At 35.9% G+C, this 23433-nt stretch overlaps 2 protein-coding genes and 2 pseudogenes across 2 annotated transcripts; 1 reads left to right on the top strand and 3 right to left on the bottom strand.

Moving 5' to 3' along the window:
• Positions 1 to 2115: 2115 nt before the first annotated feature.
• On the bottom strand, positions 2116 to 3778 carry LOC114737141 (F-box protein At1g55000-like; annotated as a pseudogene).
• Positions 3779 to 5436: 1658 nt separating this feature from the next.
• On the top strand, positions 5437 to 10180 carry LOC114737140 (uncharacterized). The gene is made up of 9 exons (XM_028925046.1): positions 5437 to 5794; positions 6392 to 6479; positions 7234 to 7347; positions 7598 to 7680; positions 7896 to 8010; positions 8349 to 8440; positions 9190 to 9255; positions 9679 to 9772; positions 9902 to 10180. Exons 1-9 carry the CDS (start codon positions 5541 to 5543, stop codon positions 10007 to 10009), a joined length of 1014 nt encoding a protein of 337 aa, XP_028780879.1. The 5' UTR covers positions 5437 to 5540; the 3' UTR covers positions 10010 to 10180.
• Positions 10169 to 16312, bottom strand: LOC114737139 (mannosylglycoprotein endo-beta-mannosidase). The gene is made up of 11 exons (XM_028925045.1): positions 16008 to 16312; positions 15623 to 15761; positions 15102 to 15329; positions 14909 to 14967; positions 14473 to 14521; positions 13751 to 13981; positions 13117 to 13286; positions 12794 to 12998; positions 11635 to 12303; positions 11306 to 11533; positions 10169 to 11099 (listed from the first exon to the last, which is right to left on the bottom strand). The coding sequence occupies exons 1-11, from the start codon at positions 16163 to 16165 to the stop codon at positions 10293 to 10295; spliced, it is 2943 nt and encodes a 980-aa protein (XP_028780878.1). The 5' UTR covers positions 16166 to 16312; the 3' UTR covers positions 10169 to 10292.
• A 3270-nt stretch (positions 16313 to 19582) lies between these two features.
• Positions 19583 to 23184, bottom strand: LOC114737147 (putative UDP-glucuronate:xylan alpha-glucuronosyltransferase 4; annotated as a pseudogene).
• Between the last annotated feature and the right edge of the window lie 249 nt (positions 23185 to 23433).

The raw sequence follows: 23433 nt of genomic DNA, 5'->3' as shown, positions 1-23433 counted from the left end.
TTAGACTTTTCTTTATTTCTTTATTGACTGGTACTAAAAAAAAATATGGTAGTTTTGAGATGCTTAAACTTTAATCATCAAACAAATTTTTAATGAGGAGGGTGCCGAGACCGGCGGAGTGAATGCTGCGCGAGGAAAATGAAATGCTTGCCGAGAAAGTCGAGCCTTTTGCGTTCATTTTCTCACTAATGACGAGGTGTTAAGGAGGATCGAAGTATAAGACTCTTAGAAGGAAAAACAAATAATCAAATCGGCTCGTCTTTTCCAATCATTTTTTTGGGGTGAATATCATTTTCCATAACAAAGTCATGCAATACATCGACCTGGCTCGTCTAACTCAGATTTGAAATCTGAGCTAGAGCTACGAGGAGCAAGCACGCGTCGGGTTCCGATACATGAATGGGTTGACTTGTTTACTCTGCAAAAATCGAATTATGAGAACCTTGATAAAAATTTGACTCAAGATATGTAGCCTAAAAACAATGTTTTTTTCAGTTTAAATAAAAGAGGGAAAATAAAAAAAAATACTTCTAAAATTTCAAAATCTCAAATCATAAACAATTACAAAAAAGTGTTGTTATTTATTTTTTAAATATTGCCTATTATTATTAAAGTGTAGTAAATAAGAGTGATCATCCTGAAAAAGAAAGCAATGGAAGCAGCCCACATGACGCATCGGAAGATCCGTTCACGTCATCTAGTTGCGTTTTTGACTTTTCGTAAGGCCTTTTCTTCTCGCAACCGTAACGTGATTGACAACATTTAAAAAATAAACAACAACATATTTTTATAGTTATTTTTAATTTAAGATTTTAAAATTTTAGAAGTATTTTTTTTAAAATTTTTCTTTGGGAAAAAACATGATCCGAAAAATTATGCAAATCACCTCAAATCGAACATGTATTGGCAATCTAATTATTCATGCTTTGTTGGATCTTAAATACAGGCAATTCAATCCGTGCAAATAAGTCCATGCAGAATACAGTGCTGATTATTTTTTCTTACCTATTTAATGCTCCCTAATATAACAACGTAAACATTGTTTTTATTACAAAGCAAACGAAAATTCAGTGAGAGCGGAGGTTCCTGACAACAACAGGAGAACCGAGGAGGTGTATGCGTAAGTAAAGCGTTCATCTAAAGGCTAAACATTATTTTTATTATATTTGAATTATTTCCAGATAATTTTTAACAACTATTTATAACCACTGAGAATTAGCCATTTGCTTGAGGTTATGGTGCAAATGGGAATATGGACCACCCTGTGTTTTTGGGTACAAATGGCCCACTCTGTTAGCTTTGTCAATGATGGTTGGTCAGAGCTTGGGCCCCCATTCCATTCCAAGGCAAATTCATAGAATTTTCTTTTTTTGGGTAATCAGTTGTAGCGTTGGAAAGGAAATCGGGCTTATAGCATCATCCTATTTATGTCTTTTTCCTCCCTGGCTGGAAGGATGAGTTTTGATGATTGGCTCCAAAATAGAAAATAGACAAAGCCAAGAAAAAAGTCCTCATTTAAAATTTTATTTTGATTTGGGTTATCTCCACCACTAAAACTTTCGATGGGAGATACAGGTTGAAAGCCCTTTATCGGCTGAGCTCACAAGAGTCCAAGTCAACTGGATTCTCTCCTGTCTTTGTTGTCGTTTTTTTCCCTGAAAATTGAAAAAGGAGGAAGAAGAACCATCATCGAAGCTCGTGGGGTACAGTTTGAGAAGCGAGCTTTATTGTGTATGGCGTTTTCCCTTTTGTAGAGTTCAGATTCATTTACTTCCCGCAGTTATGTTTTTCCTCAGGCTCATGGTGCAAGTTGAGGTTTTACCCGTTATTGCATCTAAGCTGAGGCCAGCGAGAAGGATGTACTCACACGGCGAGCTTCAATAGCCACGGGAATTTCACGTGAAGAAAACTAAACTGACGTGAACTGTGAGGTTTTTCAAACAATTATTTAAGACTGGGCAGAATACAAACGACAGGTTGGCGTGGCAAGAGGAAGAAGAAGAAGAAGCTGCAAGGAACTGTAAATCGCGCGAGCACTAGATAGGGACGGTTAGGAGCTGAAAACACAACCCATGGTTTCTCACGTGGTTTTACATAACATTGGTGAAGCCAAAATTTTCAACCATCCTAGTTTGTCTTCAAAACATACACTTGGAAAAAAAAAATTACACTTAGAATGTTACGACATGAGTTCAGAACTCAAATCTTCACAGGAAAAATATGGCCGTTGATCAAAATACAAGATTTCCCCAATGATCGGAATGAGCTATAGGGCCAAGAAGAAAGCTATTAAAGCAGGCATATGCCCATCCCATTATATTGATTTATTTAATTACATATTCCGCATTCCAAAGTAGGAGAGAATCTCAATTTATATTCCAAGGAAGGACTAGGAATGTCCTCCTTGCCTCTCCCACTGTAGGTCCGCAGAAAACTCAGAAAGTGCAGCCCGAGGATCACCATTTGAAATAGACAGGTAATATTGAGCAGTTTCACCATCAACTTGCATGCTTCTCCTCAATGAATCAATCACCCTTCTCTTGCCTTCCACCATGGACATTCTGTTGCCTTCGTCCAAGGACATTCTGTCCGATAGATATCTACAACTATCGTCTGGTACATCATCTGGGTATATTACTGCTACTTCTCTTTTTGAATGGTCATCCATCTGAATGTAGCATGTTCTGTTAATAAGAATATCAGGATTGCTCACAGGAATTAATAGCCTCTCCCTCGAATATATTCCATGATCACTCATCATGTTGTTCAGACGTTTTATGTCCATAACCTATCAAAACATGAAAATTAGCCTCACCAAAAAAGAAACTTCAACGCAGTTCAACAATTAAAACAAGATTCCCCGTCAAGCAGGAAAGCACATACCAAGGAAGAGAAAGTCCACAACAAAATGGTAAGAAAATTACAATATTGCAAATATCCGTACACTCAGCTATAACCGTACAATGGCCTTGTGTTAACCAAGAAGCGAACAGGAAGGACGGCATCAACTGCATTCAATGCATTTTAGTATGATTTGACCCCAATAGTCCACTTCCTCTTGGCTACATACTTTATACTTGAACAAATGCTGTCTTTCCCAGTCTAGGTCACTCATACACTTAAAAAGTTGCATCAAAATGACCTGTTATTTGAAGACCTAACAAAAGAAAACTAGCATTCAGGAAGCTCTGTGTCTTTATCATGCAAAATTCTTCAATACACAGAAGAAAACATGGTGGGCCGGGTTAAGTTTCTGGAGAGAGCGTAATTCCACTTTCTAGATATGATGGAGTAGCTATTAGAGCTAAAAGCCGCAAACAGCGATTCAGACGTACCTGAACCGAGTATCTGACGGCAAGACTGGTAACGGTATCCACACGCACAATCCGATGGGAAATCGCAAACTTTCCCAAACCATTGTCTCTCCAAAAGCTTCCAGACACAGGATTTCCGACCACACCCTTCAATTTCCAAGGCGATGAGAAATTTCTGATCACCATATCCCTCTCGGAGGCCACCGAGTTCCAGACTCGGCAGACGCATCTCGCCCGGAAGAGAGCCGAAATTGGAAGTTTTTCGAATATAATTCGGAGGATGTCCCTGCAAGCAAGCGCCGGGAAAACATAATCCATCGATAAAATTATAGTAGGAGAGCCAAGGGAGAGGGAGGAGATCGGCTTGGGCTCTCTTCGGAGGATGATAACGAGCTCAACGACAGACGAAAATTCATCAAACGCGTGAGAACGTCGTCGCTGCCTTCATTACAACTGCTTCCCATTTGGGCGGCGTATGGGTGAAGAGACAAGAATCGGCCTGACGTGGGGCACTTGGGTCCCGCAAGAAACAAGTTTATTTTAAAATAAAAAAATACTCCTCCGGTCCTAATTATAAGACCCAATTGACTTATTTGAGGAAATTAAGGAAGTAAGTTAAGTTGGTTATTTATAATAAATAAGTGTTGTTATTCCTAAAATATCCTTGCTAATTAAGTATATTGGCTAAAACTATCATTATTAGAAGGATTATCTTGGAAAAAAATGCATAAATATAAGAGACAAAATGGATTGGGTCTTATAATTAGGACCAAATAAAAAGTCAAATTGGGTCTTATAATAAGGACCGGAGGAGTACTATGTTAATTTTCTAAATCCTAATACATGCAGAAAAGAAACATGAAAGAATTACAATGCAGCCTACAAAAAATATTAAAAAGTTTTATTAGTAATGATAAGTTTTAAAATAAAACTTAATAATCTCTAAAATTTGTCTTGAAAATTTTTTTCTTGAGATCTCGTCATAATCTTCCCAAAAAACATCCATCCATTTTTGGTTAAATAAAATTTTGTTTGACTTTTATTTTTATTTTAGTTATAAGGCTCCAATCCACTTTATCTTTCATATTTATATATATATTTCAAAATAATCCTTCTAATAATGATAGTTCTAGCTGATAAATTTGGTCAGTAAGGATATTTTAGAAAAGACAACACATATTTATTACAAATAACTAACTTAACTTATTGTCTTAATCTCTTTAAAATAGTCAACCAACTCTTATAACTAGTATTTATTACCAGCATTTTCTAATCGTCATTATTATTTAATAGCATTATCTGTTAATTAGGAATACAAAAAATATTGTTCATTCACAAAGTAATTTTTATTATAATCTATGTACCAAATATTAAAGCTAAAACGTTACATGTCAAAAGAGCAAATTTAAACATAATGAAAAGGGGTAATTAATCTGTAAGTCCTTATAGTTTTAACTGATTTTGAATCAGATCCCTATAATTTTATTTCTTTTTATTATGTTCTTATAGTTTTACATATTTTTAATTAGGTCCTTGTATTTTTTTTTTTGGTCAAATCCTTATAAGTTCATCTCGTTTTTAATTAAGTCCCTGAATTTTTTACTCTTTATCTTATGAATTCTAATAATACCATTATATAATCATAAAATAGTATATATTATTTAATATTAGTTTATAAACAATAACATTCTAAAAATAATGAATTATTATAATAATTTTATTTTTTTTCCAGTAAGAAAATATTAATTGTTCTAAAAAATTTTCCTGAATTAATTAATTATATTACTTATATTAATTTAATTTTATTATTAATATTTTATATTTCAGTAATCTATTTCATTAAGTTTATATTTAACTAATAAATAAAAATTAAAACAACATGGACCTAATTAAGAATTTAGGACAATTATAAGGATTTTATAAAAAGAAAAATAAATACAAGAACCTAATTAAAAACATGTGAAAGAATAAAAACCTAATAAAAAGAAAAAAAACTGTAAAAACCTGATTTAAAATTAGTTAATATTATGAAGAGTTACATATTAATTAATCCTAATAAAAATAAATGAATGGAAACAAGAGGAGAAAATGATGCGGTGTGCTAGATGCTAAACAGGAACAAGCTAATGATCCAGAAGACAGACGCTGACGCTCAACTAGTTGAGTGAAAGGATTGCGTCGTCCATGGCTTAGGAAGAGGCAAGCAGAAAGCAGAAATCGAAATAGATGGCTTGTTCAAGTCCAAGCTGCAACTTGTTCTTCAGCCGTTCCTCAATACCAGTTTCAACCTCAGCCACTGGCTGTTCCCTGTCTTTCTCAAACTCTATCTTTTGCGGATACCATGTGATTTCCGGTCATTGTGCTAGCTCTACCTCAAGAATTCGTGCCAAGTTTGAGAAGTTCCAAGGCGAACCTCCTCAAGACAGTCTTCGAGAGGTCGAAACTTCATCTTCACTAGAAAATTTTGAGGAGGATGACAGGTATTGGTTCCTTCAGTTATTTTACAAACTTCAATGTAAGCGTTGTAAATCGTATTCAGTTTCGATTTATGTTGTGTTTCCCGTCATAGGCCAGTTATTAGAGATAAATTATCCGCAGAACTCTATGTTCAGGATTTTTTGCTCGGCGTGTCTTTTGTGCCCAAGCCTTTTCAGGTAATTGACGGCACTGCTCAAGTTCTTTCACACCTCCTTTTTGCCATTTCTAATTATTTCTATAATTTTGAGCCACAAGTTCATCGCAGCCTTGGCGTTTCGTAAACTTTTTTTTTTTTTTTTGCACTTTCTAGGGTATCTTAAAGAAACCGAATAATCATTTCATCGAGTTTAAATGACTTGAAATCCACTAATTATTCTGATTCATAAATATGTTTTACATGTTGTGTCGAACTCCTTGACTGATGACATGAACCGAACTCTATTTGTCACCGACGCGCTCCAAGTTTATCGTAATGTGACATCACACTTTCTGATATACGCGCGCCAATTTGTTGCAGCTGTATGATCAGAATTAATGCAATGATTCTTTCATTCCAATAGGTATCAAAAAGCGGTTAACTCTTCTGTTTTCTCTTTCAGTTGCTTGCCTCCAGACTTGGAGGGTGCAGTGCGGCAATCGAGTGAGGCCACTGCCGTTTTTGTGTCTTCAGGAGGAATGAGAGCCATAGTATGTGCTCAAGTTTGATAATCTAGTTCCCAATGTGTGTGTATGCACTATCTTTGTGCTGTCAGGCCTATTTTCAACACATAAAATATACGGGCGAAAATCAAAATGTGGACTACATGCAAAACTATTCAAAGTCTGTACTGCATTTTAGGTAAAAAGTATGGTTGCTGTCATTGATGGATATATTCCATGAATTCAGGTAGGGTGAGTTGAATTCATTGCGTAAATGACATACAATGTTATTCTTCAATATTTTCTAAAGAACCTAACCATCCCAGCCAAGTTAAGATGACTGAAAGTAAGACATTGCAACCAAATGATTATTCGCGCCCTCTTTGTCCACCTATGATGAATTTAAGTCGTATGACCTGATACTATTATGTGGAGGACATACTATGCAATTCTGCAGCCATTTTTTAAGAGTCCAGTCATCTTAACCTTGCTATTTTGAGTATTTTCTAAGATGAAGTACTTCATAAATTTAACCTGTCTAAGGTGGTCAAAAGTCAGATGCTGTTTCCTTCTTGTTTCAGTACTGTTACTTTGCATTTTATCTTAACTAAAATGCTTAAGCATGGGCAATTTGGTGTCAAAGTTGTCTCGCATGTGATCTGGGTTATCAATGAATAATTTATTAAATTTTCAAGTCTTCACCCTGCACCCCCGTCAAAAAAAAAAAAACCCTGTATGTGTGCGAAGGACCGTGTGAGTGAATGAGTATCTGTCCATCTGTCTTATATTGACCATTTTGCAGGTTGAGCTTTTAATCCCCCAACTGCAATTTTTAGATGATGAAGGGGCACAAGTGGAGCTCTGGGAATTGTCAAGGATTTTCTTGGACACACTTATCAAAGAAACAGAATGTCAGGTTAGTCAGATGGGTCACAATGAGTTGTAATATTTCAACATATAGAGGATTGTCAGGATTCCGGCCTGTCTGTAAAACATTAAGGTCCAGTACTGACATGCTCTTGCCATTTCGTATCACAGACCTAAAAAAAGAAAAAGAAAAAGAAAAATGATTAGCCTTATAAAATTCTGAAGGATCAAAAGAAGACATGCTTGTGATATATTTGTGTTTTAACTTGCTTGCTAAATTCCATTAGTTTGATTGTTAGAGTGTTAAAGCCATATTTCCAGATGCGGGAGCAGCTGCTCTTCTAAAATATCGGTGGAAGGATGCTGCATTTAAATTTGCCAGGTGACTGCTGCCACAGTAATTATTTGTCCATATATAATTGCTTCTTTGCCATGGAAGCGTGATGTTGGTGTGTAATTTTTGTCATTGGATTCTTACTCTTGCATTTCCCTAAAGAATTTTAATGGCCATGATGTCTTAATTTTTTCATGATTTTGTATATATTAATAGTCATCTACTGTTTGTTCATGTACAATTTTTCTGTCATGTCAATCCAGCTTAAGCGATCGAAGGCCTGTAGAAAGTGAAGACGAGATCATTGTCATGGTCGTTCCTGATTATCAAATGTTAGAATATGTTGAGAGAATTGCAGCTGATCTATCAAATGATCCTGTACATTCCTGGCCTCTGATTCTTCCATCCTTTATGCGCTCATTGTTTAACAGGAACTATCGCGGTGTCTAAAATTTAAGCATCCTCCAACTGATCAATGTGATGCAGTTTAACAATTAGTGAGGAAAACCAAACGTGATATTTTCTTGAATTCATGTTTGACTTAATTCTTTAGATTAGAGTTCTAGGCAGCTGTAAGTTTCTCATATCATGAGTCTTTCTAGCAAACCACCATAGGCTGCAGGATGGCATCAGCCGGCCATGTCATTTCAGCACTAGGCATTAATTTTAGAAATTTCCATACTCATGTTTCATACAAACTTTGTGTATATTTGCAGCCGAGGCCTCTCATCATGTGGAATCCGCGCTTGATCAGTGAGGATGTTGGGGTTGGAGTTAATGTTCGGAAGTTAAGACGCTACTTTTTAAGGTGTGATTTCCTTTTTATCTAAAGGGTTTGAGATTTAAGTCATTTCACATTTCATTTACGCTTGTTTGGTTACTCTATATTTCAACTGGCAGTTAGAAATAGTGATGCCATCTGTTCTGGGAGTTATAAAGTTTGTTCCGATCCATTAATTCAGGTGGAAAAATTCTTCTTGAGTTATCTAACATAATATTTTCCCCTTTAGTATGCGAGATATAGGTTCTCTATAATGGCTGGCTATGGGAATTCTTCTAACCTTTACCGGCCTTGTTTTTGCTTTTCATTGCTTTTAGCTGCTTAAGTCTATGGCTTCACTTTTAGTCTATCCTTATCTTCAATCTGTTGTAAATATGAAAGCTGTGCATGCAAGTTAAAATATGACCAAAATATCGCAAGATTACTATTGATTTGCTATAATTTTTAAGATTTTATCGTTGTTTATTAAGGATTTCAAAACATGAGGGGAAGATACATAACAGGGCATATGTATATCACATAAAAGCTCAAACAAACCACACTATTCATGAGCCATGGACACTTAACCTACTTTAGTTGACTCATGCTAGCTTCTCAAGGAAAAGGTTATTTGCCCCCAGTGTTTTCCTCCTGAGTCCTTCTTTTAGGCCTCAGCCTTACATTTTGTTGTTCTCCTTGGTAAAAATCTTATTAACTGTATTTGTTTAGTTCCTTTTTCAAGAATTGTGGTGTTCTGATCGCATCAGACTGCTAAACACTTGTCATTTGTTGTACAGCACTTTCACCACTGTTTATTCCATGCGACCTCTACCATCTGGTGCAGTCTTCAGGTGCTATCCCGGGTAAGGTCTTCTGTTCCCCTCCCACAAGGACTACTGTACATGAAATCATATTGCATTTTTTTATCTTTACAGCTTGCAGTTTCAGATTATTTGCCCCCATCGTTAACCCAAATCCTGACGACCCCTTGAGAGATGAAGACCAAACCTTACAATTAGGACTCCACTTTTCTTTCAAAAGCGGATGACTGGTTTACCCCTAAAAAGAGGATTGGGTATTGATTTAGTTTCTAGATTTTGAGAGAACCAACATGATTTACCGGTTGTCATAGGATTCATCGTTTACCCTCAAAAATTGAAATAAGAAATACGCGCTTGTGGTGAAATACTAGTTCTGGCTTGGCAAATAATATTCACTCCTTTTTCCAACGACAAATTCAATCCATTTATGGCCTGCATTTTGATTATTTTGTTGATCACTCTTAGATTGTGGAAAGTGTTCTACGATGACAAGGATAGGCCCAACAGATATCTACTAGCCAAGGAGTTCATTAGTCGTCCTGACGCTGAGGAACTTGAGGTTAGTAGCTTCAGTTATAGAATAGAAAATCATTTGGCATGCCCTGCTGGTAGAAAATCACTTCATTTCCCAAAAACACTATGATGATTGAATTGTTTTCTTATGGGTGATTTTACCTCCACGTGGCAGCTGATATTTGGCAGTGCAGAAGAGAAGTCAGTGCAAGGCCCAAATTTGCTTGACAAAGCGGCAGGCTTAATCTCCTCAATAAATCGGTTTATGAAAGCCATTTCATGAGGACATTTCCTCCTTTACTGGTTCGTGCACACCCACACCTAAATTCTAGAATAGCCTTAAAGCTGTAATACGTTACGGTTTTCCCCGCTATACGTTACAATTCATACATTTTGAGAATGTTGATTTATAATAATAATAATTTTATAATAATCTCAACTATTAATTTATAAATTTCTTGAATGAAAGATGATAATTGTTTACACCTCTCTCCAAACTTCATTTAAATTTTATCGACACAGTTTATCCCCCCGGGGGGGGGGTCACAACATTGCATGGAACATGCCTATACAGCTTCATGGATGGCGTGTCCATGGTAATTCCAGCCATTCAGAGTGACTCGAGGGGTGACGCCCGGAGGCACCTGAAAAGATATCGTAATAGGCATGGCCTCCCCCGGCACCAGTGAAAAGTAATTATCTGAGTAATGAACCGGGAGAATTCTAGTATCTTCCCCTTCTCTATGCTCCCTCTTCGAAGCATGAACTGAAAAATGAAGGAAGAAAGCAACTCCTGGATCATGCCCATTCACTTCAGTTACCCTCAATCCATCATCTTTTTTCCCAGCAAGACACCTGTATATACTCTTAAGCAAACCAACTTCTTGTTCTTTCCCAGTCCATCCTTCTACAACTTCCACCGACTCCGTGGTGAAGCCAACGTCGCCTTGACTAGATGTTGAACTGTGCCTTAAGGATGTAAGTCTAGAGTCCGGTCTTTTAGATGTATTCTGCACATGCATTTGAATCTCATAGGTAGACCCTTGAATCAAAACCGTCGATATTATCTTGAGAGGTATTTTCTTCTCCTTATATGGTTCTAGTAGCTTGTAATCTCCACCGTGGAGATGCAACCAATAAAAGTTTCGAGATAAAATTCTATAATCCGACTTCTTGTAGAGTTTAAGAAGAAGAAAATAGACTGGCTTTGGACTTTTGCTCTTCGGATACTTCATCTCAACAATGGGCACAACTTTTCTTGGTGGCACAGGGGGGGCTTCATGAACTTTGTAGTATGGACATGTTCCTTCGAGATCCCATACCGACGCTTCAATGGACACTTCAGACAATTCTTCTGATGTAGTATTAACAACCTATTTAGGGCAGGAAGATGAAATGTTACAAAACTTTTTATAGCAAATAAGCTACTCTATTCATGACTTGATCCCCTCATAAATGTCAATTTAATTCTCTTGTTGATTTTACCTTCTTATCCCCATATTTACCTTGAGAAGAAGGATATTTATTGTACTGCTAATCCTTACTCATACAAAATACAACTTAAATAGACAAACCATACCTCTATAACATAAGTATCCAGATTGAGCTGTACATGAATTGGCTCTGCAGCACATCGACAGCCATAGAAACCCGCATTTTGGTCAAGCAGATGATCATAAAACTGACCCCTGAGACCCGTCCATGGATTTTGTGTCTTCCAAATCAATACACCTGTATATTTGCTCCACATGTGAGAGGTCCATCCCTCTAGAAGAGCTCTATATTGAATGTAGTTCGCGAGTTGAGCCTGAAATATTGTGGCATAAAAGTGAAAATATGAGCATCAAATTCACCAGAAAATGCAGGAGGATGAAAAACACATCGAGCCTGGATTAAAAATCTTTTCACCTTCATGCAAAAATCATCAAGATCTTTTGGGGTGCCATAAAGTAGAATCTGATCATGAACCTTGGATGGTTTTGAATAAGGAATGTATTTATGGTATTCCCAGATGGGATTCGGAACTTCTTCTACATAACCATCAGGGAGTTTCCTAAAGACTGGTATCTGCCATCCTTCCGGTGGCATTGTAGCTCGAATTGTAGCTGCAACTGGCATTCCTACATTACCAACCTCCGGATTGAATCCATAACGGTAAAAATCATTTTTGAAAAAGTCCTCAGGATTTTGGATTTCATAAGGGCCATCAGAGAAGCTTCCATTTCCCTCTGCAAACCCATCCCATAACGACCCTGGGATGTAAATACGTGTACCGTCAAGATACTGGCTAGGATCTCTCAACATCAAGGAAGAGTATTCTACAGGTTTGCCAATTTCATTTACACTCCCAAAGTAAGGATGAAGCCTCAGGTCATTTTTCAGAGCAGTATTTATATCATTTGGTGGTATTTGTTCATTTCCTCCCACCCAGAGGGCAAGACTAGGATGATTTCTCAAAAGCTTGACTGTGTCTCTTGCACAGAACAGGAAAAGGTCATGGTCTAGTGGGCCATTTGGATTTGATACCGGGACCCCTCGTCCATCAACATCCCCAGTAATCCAGAACTCTTGCCAGACCTACAAGATTTATATCAGCATTACGATCAAATTTAAGAAACCTCAATGTCACTAATATATGTATCTACTACCTAATTAACCCTAACACAGTGATTGAACCAAGGCTATAGGAGCACCTCAGAAAGTGCTCTCAGAACATAATGTACCTGAATCACAATCAATTTTAGTTACACAAACGATGAACTACAATTGTCAGTAAAAATGGAAGAAAAAGCAACCTCCCCATTACTGAACCCCAACTCAAACGAAAAGAAACAAAAGAGAAAAAACTTCCATCAAGGCAGAAATATCAAAACATGCTTGCCTATTGGGATAAGGGAGTCATTGAAACTGAGATAATATCAATGGAAAATTACACAGAAAATTGAACACAAACAACTCTGACAAGCTCACAGCTGAACAAGATCAATGAATATACCATTTTGAAAATATATCAAAGCAAGGGGCATACGGAGCAGTTGAAGAAGAATAGGGATGAACTATATCATACCAGAATGCCATAATAGTCACAATAATAATAGAATTCTGGCCTTTCGGCAAGTCCACCACCCCAACATCGAATCATGTTGAAATTCATATCAGCATGAAACTTGATATCTGTATGATACCGCTTCTTTGAAAGCCTTAGCAGCCCATCAGATAATATCCAGTTACCTCCTCTAATAAAAATTGGTTCTCCATTGACTTTGAACAACCTGTAGGACAAGATACACGCATCACAGAACATGAGGAAAATGTTCAAAACTTGAATTAATTCTATCAAGAACTAGGTATAAAAATGATACCATCAAAGAACATGGAAAACCACCATACCTTCCACCAGTAGCAACATCAATATGACTCTCAATTTTGCGGAATCCAAAGTGATGTCTCCATGAATCGGATTCTCCATACCCTTTAACATCAATGTCAATAGCAACACTGTACAAAGATTGTTTCCCCATTCCATTGGGCCACCATAAATTGGGCTTGTAGAAGAAAAGCTGCCAATTCATAGTTTCAGATCATGATAACTTTAATAGAAGCTTTGAACCTTCCACCTTAATAAATGCAGCAGAACAGGATGCATGGCAAAAGGATGCTATTGGGACAATCCAATAACAGACAAGTTCACGTTGATTTTGTTTTGAACAGAAGCTGTTGGGACAATCACTTGAGAAGTAGATAGATAATACATACACACACACGTATTTGATGCGCCGTGTTAACTAACTTCAAGGACTTCTGAACCCATAATTGATGACAACTACACGTCAAAAACCATTGACTCACAATACATGTGGTTTGACAGCGAATTCTAAGTAGAAAGCAAAGCTAAAACAATACTAATAGACAGTAGGATTATAGATTGAAAAACCATATTCAAAATAGCCAATTTGTTGACCAAGGTTCCCAGCATGGAACCTTAGCAGTTTGCTGTGCTAGTAGAAAAGATGGTACAACCAACCTGAGGAAACGTATATTGTAACTTTGATTTAGCAGGAACTGAGACATGCTGGGTTTGAAGATGCTCTACTAAGCAAGTGTTCTCTTCAACATCAGTCGTGACTTGGATATTAAGAGAACATTCAGCAATCCATGCACTCTTGTTTTCCAACTCAACTGTGGTATGCAGATATACTCTCTTATAATTGTCAAAAAACGATGACACCAAGTGCGGATCAATTATTTTTACTGGCTGCAAAAAAGACGGAGATACTGAAATGATCCTAGCCAAATGGCTGAAAGAACAAATGAAACAATCAATGATGAAGATATCAATTAAAAAATGGGATGATTCAATTTTAGACTGATTGATCAAAACAAACCAATAGTGCATTTGTGATTTCCAACCCATGTCTCTGCAACAAGCTGGTTTTGTTTTTCATTCATCTCAGTTACTCAGCCTGATGTATCTCATAAAAAAATTACAGAGCATATCTCATGAAAACATCTCAGCTGGTTTTGGATCTGGAAGGTTCAGCCATATTTCACCATGAGTTACAGCTAAAATGATTACCGGGAAAAATGTTTTATAAACCAGTATATGAAATTGTTGAAGGGTGTAGAAGAGCAAAGAAAAGCTCAGTGCCAACAACAAATCCTCGAGTATTTAGAGAGGGAAAAAGCAAAGAAATCAAAATACTTGGATAGTGTGGTAGGGATTAAGGCCTTTCACACTTAACTTACCCCTGTAACTGAAATGGACACTTCATCCCATATTCCAGTATTCCGATCTCTGCGATCAAAATAAATACTGGCATCAGAAATAGCCTGTGTGTGTGTTTATTTATATAGATTCCGGACACAGGATCCAATTCGAATGAGACCGTCCATATTTTTATACAAATGCCTGCTGCCTAATTGCTAGTGCCCAGTGAAACAACATTTTGTTCAACAAATCACCAAAAAGGGGAAGAAATTAACGCATTGAATCTTTCTAAATATAAATATGATTACAAGAGTGTTGCCAAAATGGTAGATTTACAAGCCCGAAACCACCCAGTCCAGAGAGAAAAGAACAACAAGACTTCTAAATCAGCAATGCTTCAATAAAAAGAAGTACCTTATCCAGAACAGAAAACTAGGCACAAAATATTTGTCCTAATAGTAATAATAACGTCACCTTATTGGAGCCATCCAGTCCCAACCTTCAACATATTGTGTAGCCACATCTTTTCCTATCTGAAAAGAGGGGGCAAAGAAAAGCAAGACTTAAATATACAGAAAGTATGGGTTCCTGAAAGATAATTTTTCCAAAGTGATCCGAAAAGTTGTCAAATAAGGGAACTGATAAGCGAACACAATTTTGTCACAACCTCATGATCGCCACCTTGTCCACCTTCAGGGGGTATTTTTCCAGGATGATCCGGAGGGTGAACAAGAACAGCAAGCAGGTTACTACCATCAGGATGCAGAATATCAGTGACATCAAGAGAATGCCTACGAAACATTCCTTTTGGAAGAACCATTTGTTGGCCGTTTATAAATACATCAGCAGAGTAATTGATTCCACGGAAGTTCAGATCACAGTGCTGATTGGCTGACTGCGAAGGACCAGCAAATTAGTTACGTCCATCAAGCCTTGATGAAACTATTTTCAAATCAGAAACCACCTTTTGTACAAAATATAGTTTTAGTATTAGATGTCTTTCTGTCTATAACAATTCCAAGGACTTCTTAGTATCAAATTCTCTTGTGGTTTAAAAAAAGGCATAGTTCAAGAAGAAGAAGAAGACGGAGAAGAAGAATATAAGCCAGAAATGAAAAAATGAAGCCAACTAGAATTGTGACACTTCTACGCCTATAATTGTATAATGCCGGAAAGCAAAATTCCTACCAGCTTACACTGAAACTTCGTAAAGAACCAGAATGTGTAATGCTCTCGTCCAGCATCAGCAATATCTATGATTGCTTCATTTGCAAGTCCATAAAAAGGATCGGGCACGATTTTGTTCTTCACCAAGGTCGAGAGAACGCTGTCAATTGAGGTCACTTGATCAGCAAAATTACAGTTAAAGGAGGGCGGAAAAATACACCAGCAACTAACATTCATCCAAACTCTAATCGCATGATGTATCCATAATAACGGAATCAATCCGAGTATGTAACTGCTGAAATCTCTAAGCCTCAGAGCAACAGAGAAGAGATAAGGATTCAAAAATCGAAAGTAAAATATATAGCCCAGGTCTACTTGGACCACTAGAGCGGGAAAGAGAGATTACGTTCCAGGCACGACGGCTTCCATCCATGGTAAAGTGGGTCCGGTTGGAGGATGAGTGGTGGTGAGCTGAGTGCCAGTGAATTGGACCTCCGTGGACCTGGCGGCGAGCCAGCCCGAATCGAGGGTGGTCTTCCCTATCTCCGCCGTAAGTGGCGCCATATTAGCGTTTGGAAGGAAGCCCTAGATCTCAGAGACGAGAGACTGACGGGTCCCGCGGAAATTAAGAGTCCAAGCGATCCTGTCCAGCTTCCTTGTGCTGCTGAGCTGCTCTGCTTTGAGTGTGTCTGTCTCGTGTACTTAAACCGAAGAGGAAACACCGACAGGAGCGATAAGCCACGAAAAGGATCAGGCAGTTTTTTTTTTTTAATAACGAGAATCAGACAGTTATACACTTGTACTCGTCCGATGTTTAATATAAAATTCTTTTTATAATATAAATATAAGAGATTTTTTATAGTATAATTTACCGTATAAAAAAAGTTTTCTATTTAGAAACAGAGTAATATATATATACCACCTCTGATGTTTAATATAAAACCTTATTTGATTTTTATTTTGATCATAAATATAAGATTTCAATCTACTTTGTCTCTCGTATTTTTGCTTTTTTTTTAAATAATCCTTCTAACAATAGTAGTTTTAGCCAATACATTTGATTAACAAGGATATTTTAGAAAAGACAACACATATTTATTATAAATAACTAGTTTAACTTATTTTCTTAATTCTTTCAAATTAATCAACTAACTCTTATAATTATGACTTGAAATAGTATTAGTTATTAAATAATATTCTATTTATAGTTATAAAAGAATATTAGTATTGTAATTATAGACAGATTTTATTATAATTTATAACCTTCGGTCCATAATATAAAAACTAACTGGCTAATTTGAGTAGATTAATAAAACTAGTTAAGTTAGTTATTTGTAATAAATAAGTATTGTCTTTCCTAAAATATCCTTACTAATAAAATATATTGGCTAAAACTACCATTGTTATAATCACTGCCTTAAAAAAAATAGATGGATCTGAGAGACAAAATGAATTCGGGTATTATATTTATGACCAAAATAAAAATTAAATGAGATCTTATATTAAGGATCGAAGATAGTATAAAATATTTATTATTTATATATTTATAGTTTATAAAGAATTAAAAAAACTTGTTTTCCAGTATATTCTCATAAGTTATAAAACTACAAATTTTGTTGTTAATGTGTGTGTCTTTTTTGTGGGGTACGAATTATATATTTTTGGCCAATACTAAAATTTAATTTATATTTTTTCTCAATGTTAAAAAATATTTATTTTACTTAATGTGAAGTTTATAAATGTAATAGTAGTTCATAATATACAGCGCTTAATATAAAAGCTCATTTGATTTTTATATTGATCATAAATATAAAATCTCAATTCATTTTATCTTTCATATGTATTCATTTTTTTCAAGATAATTCTTATGATAATGTTAGTTATAACCAATATATTTGATTAATAAAAGTATTTTAGGAAAGACAATATATATATACTTATTACAAATAACTAACTTAATTAAAAACAATGTTTATTTATTACAAATAACTAATTTAATTAATTTTTTTAATCTACTCAAATCAGTCAACTAGCTTTTATATTAAGGATCAGAGGTAGTATACGATAATGTATATACGTGGTAAAAAATGATAATCTACTATACATACACCATAATTTATGTTAAGTTACTCCTCTGGTTCTTAATATAGAACCCAATTTTTGAGTTAGTTTTGGTCATAAATATAAAACTCATTTCTCATATTTATCAATTTTCTCTAAATTACCCCTATGGATACTCCGTTAACCATAATCAAGTAGAAGAGGAAGAGAGGGTATTAAGAAAGATGATTATGGTGTTTTAGGACAAATGTGTCACTTTTTTTTATAATTAACTAACTTACCTAATTTCCTTAATCTAATCAAATTAGTTAAATAGATCTTATATTAAGGATTGGAGGAGTATCTTCTTAATAAGTGGGTAAATAATGCGGCTTACTGTCTTGGATCCCGCAGACACCCCTGTTGATCACAGGGTAATTAATTATTATTAATAGAAAATCGAGCACACTTGTTAAGAGAAACAAGAGTCAAGAGGGCGCGGGAAAATCGTGGGATGCATCAGTTCCTCTTAAAACAGATTTTTAGAGATGCATGCGGGGTTTGTCTATGGGTGTGTTTGGGTGTCTTCCCAAACACCCAAACACCCTAAGAAATGAAAACCATAGTTATGGTTTTAAAAAAAGCATTTTGAATCTGTTTGTGAAAAAAATTGGAGAGTGTCATACGAATATGAGGATTTTTTTTTTTATCAGACACATATACCCCTCAGAGAGGTAATATGTTGTTGTTGTTGTTTTTTTTTTTAACCGGAAAGAGGTAGTGCTTTGTTACATTGTACTTTTTTTTAATTTATTTCTTTTCGGTTTACCAAAAATTATTTATTTTTAAAAAAAATATTTTTAATCTTATATTTTATAAATATTTTTACACATGTAGTAATAATTAATTAATTATATTAAAGATGAGAGGTAGTATGTTATTATAAAAACTAGTTGTGAAAAAATGTTATAGAATTTCATGTTTAAAATCTTTAAAACAAATTAATATTTTTCTATTAGAAAAAAATAATTATTTTTCTATAAACATATTTAATCTTATAATTTATAAATATATATACACATATTAATTATTTATTAATTATATTATCTTATATATTATTAATTATGTTGGTAAAAAAATATTTTATTAACAATTTTATTCCTTCAAATTAAAATATATTATAAAATCTATCCTTTATGTAATTATCATATTAATTTATGCCCCTTTTAGTAATTTGCACGTAGAAAAAGTACTTCTGATAACAACTGTCCAAATACTTTCACTTTATTAGAATCACTTTTTCACAAAATATATTCTCTCCAAAAATCTATTATCCAAAAGCTATTCTTCAAACCATGGTTTGATTTTATCCAAACACCCCCTATGAGACCATTGTATTTGTTCCCTTGATTAGAAGATCAATTATTAATTATTAATCAATTAAACTTGTAACAAATATTTGTATTTATAAATATTTTAAAATTACTGTAATCAAGAAAAATCAATATTAATTTATGGTAAATATCGTAATTATGAAAAAATCGATTGTCATACCTCTAACGCAATTCTGAATTGCTGATTATTCCTTTTGTCTTATTTATAAGTTATTTTTAGAAAAAATTAATAATCCTTATATAAATTATTTTGCGCAAAAATGGGCAATTAATTTTTTTTTTTACTTTCACTGTTGCATAATTTTCTACATATAAGGTAAGGGATTGCATGTGAAAGAGTGGGGTGCTTCTAAGTTGGAAGAGTAATTTGATATTTTTGTCGGAAAATATCAATGATTTTACTTGTGAAAGTGACCGAATAAATATTTTGTGATAAATACATATATATCTCTCTCTCTAGGCAAAGGGGGAAAATTTTGACCGGAGCAAGATCAATAACTGGTCCAATGGAATTGGTACGGACGATGGGCCTGAGCCCTGAGGCAAAAACTAACGGCACTATATTAATTAATGAATAGGAAACGTCAAAAGCAGAAATATTCAAATATTGGAGCAACGTCCTCATGCTACAAAATGCTTCCTTCTTGGATCCCTGATCTTAATCTTCCAATGGCCACCGGCCAAACTAGCATTCTTGGCTCTACCCCTCCACGTCATCAATCTCTGGTCCATCTTCTTGGTGAGCCCACAGTAAGATTGCAACTCCTTGGGCATCTTTTGATAAACCTGCCACCACTTCCTGTGAGCCAAGTCACTCGCAAATATCTGGTGATCCTTCAAATCCCAATTACAATCATAATCTCTATAGCACAGCCATGGCTTCAAACCCAGATAATGTATGGCATAAACACCCTCTAGTTCTGTCTCCTTCTCTTCATACAAGTTCCCTCGACGCTCATGAAACTTCAAATGATTCAGCTTCGAAGGCAGCCTATGCCACCACGTGAATATCTCGTTCAGAAATCCCTGGTCGCCTCCGTTGTACGATTCCACTTTGAATCTCTTCTGCATCAGATCTTCGAACATGCACTCGGACGGTTCGATTATCATCAACCCAGAATTGAACAGTGAAAAATCATTGGGTGCGGCCGAGAGTTGAGGGTGAAAAGAGAAGCCGTGGATGTTCTTCAAGAGTAAGAGATCAGAATCAATGAAAATGACTTTATCGTACTCCGTGAGCTTCCACAGTTGCAGCTTACTGTAATTCCATCGGTTATATGAATTCTTCCTGGCGAAGGGGCTGAGGATGCGTTCGATGCGTTTGATCTTCCAGCCAGCGGCTTGGAGGCCTCTTGTGGATTTGGGGCCGATTGATTTATCAGCAAGGAGGATTAAGTCTGCGTTGGCCCTAAGGGGGTGGTTCTTAAGGGTGAGAAGGACGCTTTGGGCTAAAGCTATGGCGCCACAAACATAAGCTTCTGAGGAGTGAAGCACTGTGGCATAGGCTACTCTCGGGGCCCGTATCGTAGAATTATTGCCTTTCAGTGGCGCTGATTGGGACATGTAAGGCCTCCACGCCTCTTTACCTGCACCGGAATCATGCATACGTGATCAACAAACCTCACTATTTTTTTACCCAAAAAAAAAAACTCACTATTTGTACGCAAAAAAAAAAAAAGCCTCACTGTTGAATCTCTCTCTCTCTCTATATGTATATATGTATATCTTTGAGTGAAGGAGAAGAATAAGACTTTTGGCCGGAAAAGAAGACGAATAAGCAGCTTCTTTTTTAAAAAAGAAAAAAAACAAGTACTGGAATTCACACATTTATCTGTTGATTCGAAAACCATATGCAGATGTTTGAATTATACACGCAAAGTAAGTTGTAATATATAATTATACACCTGGAGTTCTGCGTTCTATTAATCATTACATGAATTCGAATAAGATACTACTACCGATCCTTAATATAAAACATCATTTGACTTTTATTCTGGTCCTAAATATAAAATTTATTTTTCATATTTATTCACTTTTTTTCAAATTAAATAGTTCTTCTAATAATAGTAGTTATAACCAATAAACTAAATTAGCAAAAATATTTTAGGAAAGACAACACGTATTTATAACAAACAACTAACTTAATTTATTTTCTTGATCTACTCAAATTAATTAACTAGTTCTTATATTTAAGAGTGGAGGCAGTATTATATATATATTGACAAAGATTATCGTATGATTTTCACCGGAAAAAAAATAAAAGAGTACTGCATAATTTGAAATTTGTTCCCTCTCGTCTTTTTTACAGAGCTTTTAGCATTCTCATGGAAAGTAGGAAGAGACTGTTAATTAGTATATTAATTTTGTATGAAAATAAAAGAAAATTTCAAACCCTTCCGTATATAAACCCATGCTTTATAAGGTAAAAACACGAACGTTAAAAAATGCCAAATCGGAAAACTCCTTATATGCCTTATTGTACTAACTATTCATCATAAAAATGCCTGCTAAAAAAGAATATAATCAAAGAATGCGTGATATGACCAAAAGGATGTCAATTGTGACCAGAGTTATTGTTTTGATGAGTTGCTTGACAAAATCATTAATCCTTAAATTTCTGAATACGGAGACGATTTCAGAGCAGCTAGCATCTCTCTCAACGCTGAGGCTGAGTATATGCACCTCAGAGGAAACCGATGAGTCGGATCTTCTCATAATTCTTCTTTCTCTTTTTTTTTTCTCAGTATTTGATCTCCATCGTTGGATCAAATAATGAATGGTTTAGATTTCGTACTTTATAAAACTATCATTATAATATTACATAAACAGAAGAGAGAAGGTGGATATCTACTTATTAAAATATTAAATCTGAAGCATCTATTATTTGATCTGACGGTGAAGATAAGATTCTAAGAAGAAAATAAAAAAGAAGGATTCTAAGAGGATGCAAATCTGAATTATATGTTGACCCTTCTCATCATCGTCAATCACGAATCAATGTTTTGCTTTTAATGTTAACAAATATTCTTCGTCCAAAAAACTAACCCAGAAAACGGACGCGCGGCCGAGTGATGTGAAAAATATTAGTCGCCGCTGGTAATAAATATTATCCCTTCGCTGGCAATGCCATAATTATTGCATTACATATCTTAATTTATAATTTCAACGATGCCATCGATTTATTTGATTTAATATCATTGATAGCAACTAAAATATTCCGGTACAGCATCTGGTACCTCAGCCATCAATGATGAAGATATGACTTTATACCTTATAATTAACCCATAACACATAATCAATCATTCCACCGGCAAAGACGAAAGGGACAAAACTTGAGGAAAACGTGAACTCTAATAAAAAAAAGAGAACCAAGAACGTACCTGTTTCTGCAGAATTGGAAGCAATCTGGCACGAACCAGGAGGCATAAGCGTTAGCTGCTGAGCCTCCACAGATGGGGCTTATACACCCAATACTCGCCTTCATGCGTTACAAGATCATCGCACCTGAAAATCTCAATCATGGGCCCACATCTCCCAATGAACACAACAAACACCGTTTGATGAGAATCATCATTCAACCAACCACTCTCCACTGCCAGATTAGCCACCACCAAGTTTACTTGTAACCGAAACACGCCTCTGACTCCTTCCTCCTTCCTCCCACACGGAACCCTGGCCAACACCACGTTCAGATCCCGGCGAGTCTCTGGCATCGGCATTCTCGGGCACCGCGGCGGGCCCCGTTTCTGTTCCTCATCAATCCACTCGGGGAAAAAGTCTGCCCATTTCAAGTTCTCATCAACGTGGTCAAAACTGACAGGAACTGTCTCTACTCGCGGAGGCAGATGTTGTAATAGGCCAGCGTCGTGTTTTTGATCGATGTTAACGAGACCTACCTTAACGCTGTCGGTCTTGAGATGTTTTGCTACGAAATCGAACCAAGCCGGAGGTTCTGTGATTTCTTCTTGTTCTTCGTGATGAGGTAAGCGATGGGTGAATTGGGGAGGGGGGTATTTCTGGGGTTTGATTGAGAGGACAGAGAGAAGGAGGATGAGGGAGATGAGAAGAAGACAGATAAGAAAAGGTATTTGCATAGAAGAAGGATGAGCAGGTAAGGACTTAGAAGAAGCCATGTAAGAGTTGATGAACTAATTCCAACTGCAACTTCATCCGAGTGATGATGGGGTTGATATATGAAAAGAGGGTCTCTTTTTTCGTTTATAGGACGAGGATATGAATATTCAAAAGAAGGCTCTTATGATGCGATATTACGCATTCATACAAAATTACAAATATTTTAATGAGTTTCCAAAAAGACGTTTTGCATGGCGTCACGTTGAAGGTCTACGCGCGCGCGCGTCAAGAATCGAGAATGGGATCCGCGAGTGAGGCGACACT

This window comes from Neltuma alba, unplaced genomic scaffold (assembly GCF_004799145.2).
Source record: "Neltuma alba isolate B1F8T4 unplaced genomic scaffold, ASM479914v2 tig00013411_pilon, whole genome shotgun sequence".
In the NCBI taxonomy this organism is placed as follows: Eukaryota; Viridiplantae; Streptophyta; class Magnoliopsida; order Fabales; family Fabaceae; genus Neltuma; species Neltuma alba.
The sequence above is the reverse complement of the archived record's forward strand: the minus strand, read 5'-3'. Positions and strand labels throughout refer to the sequence as shown.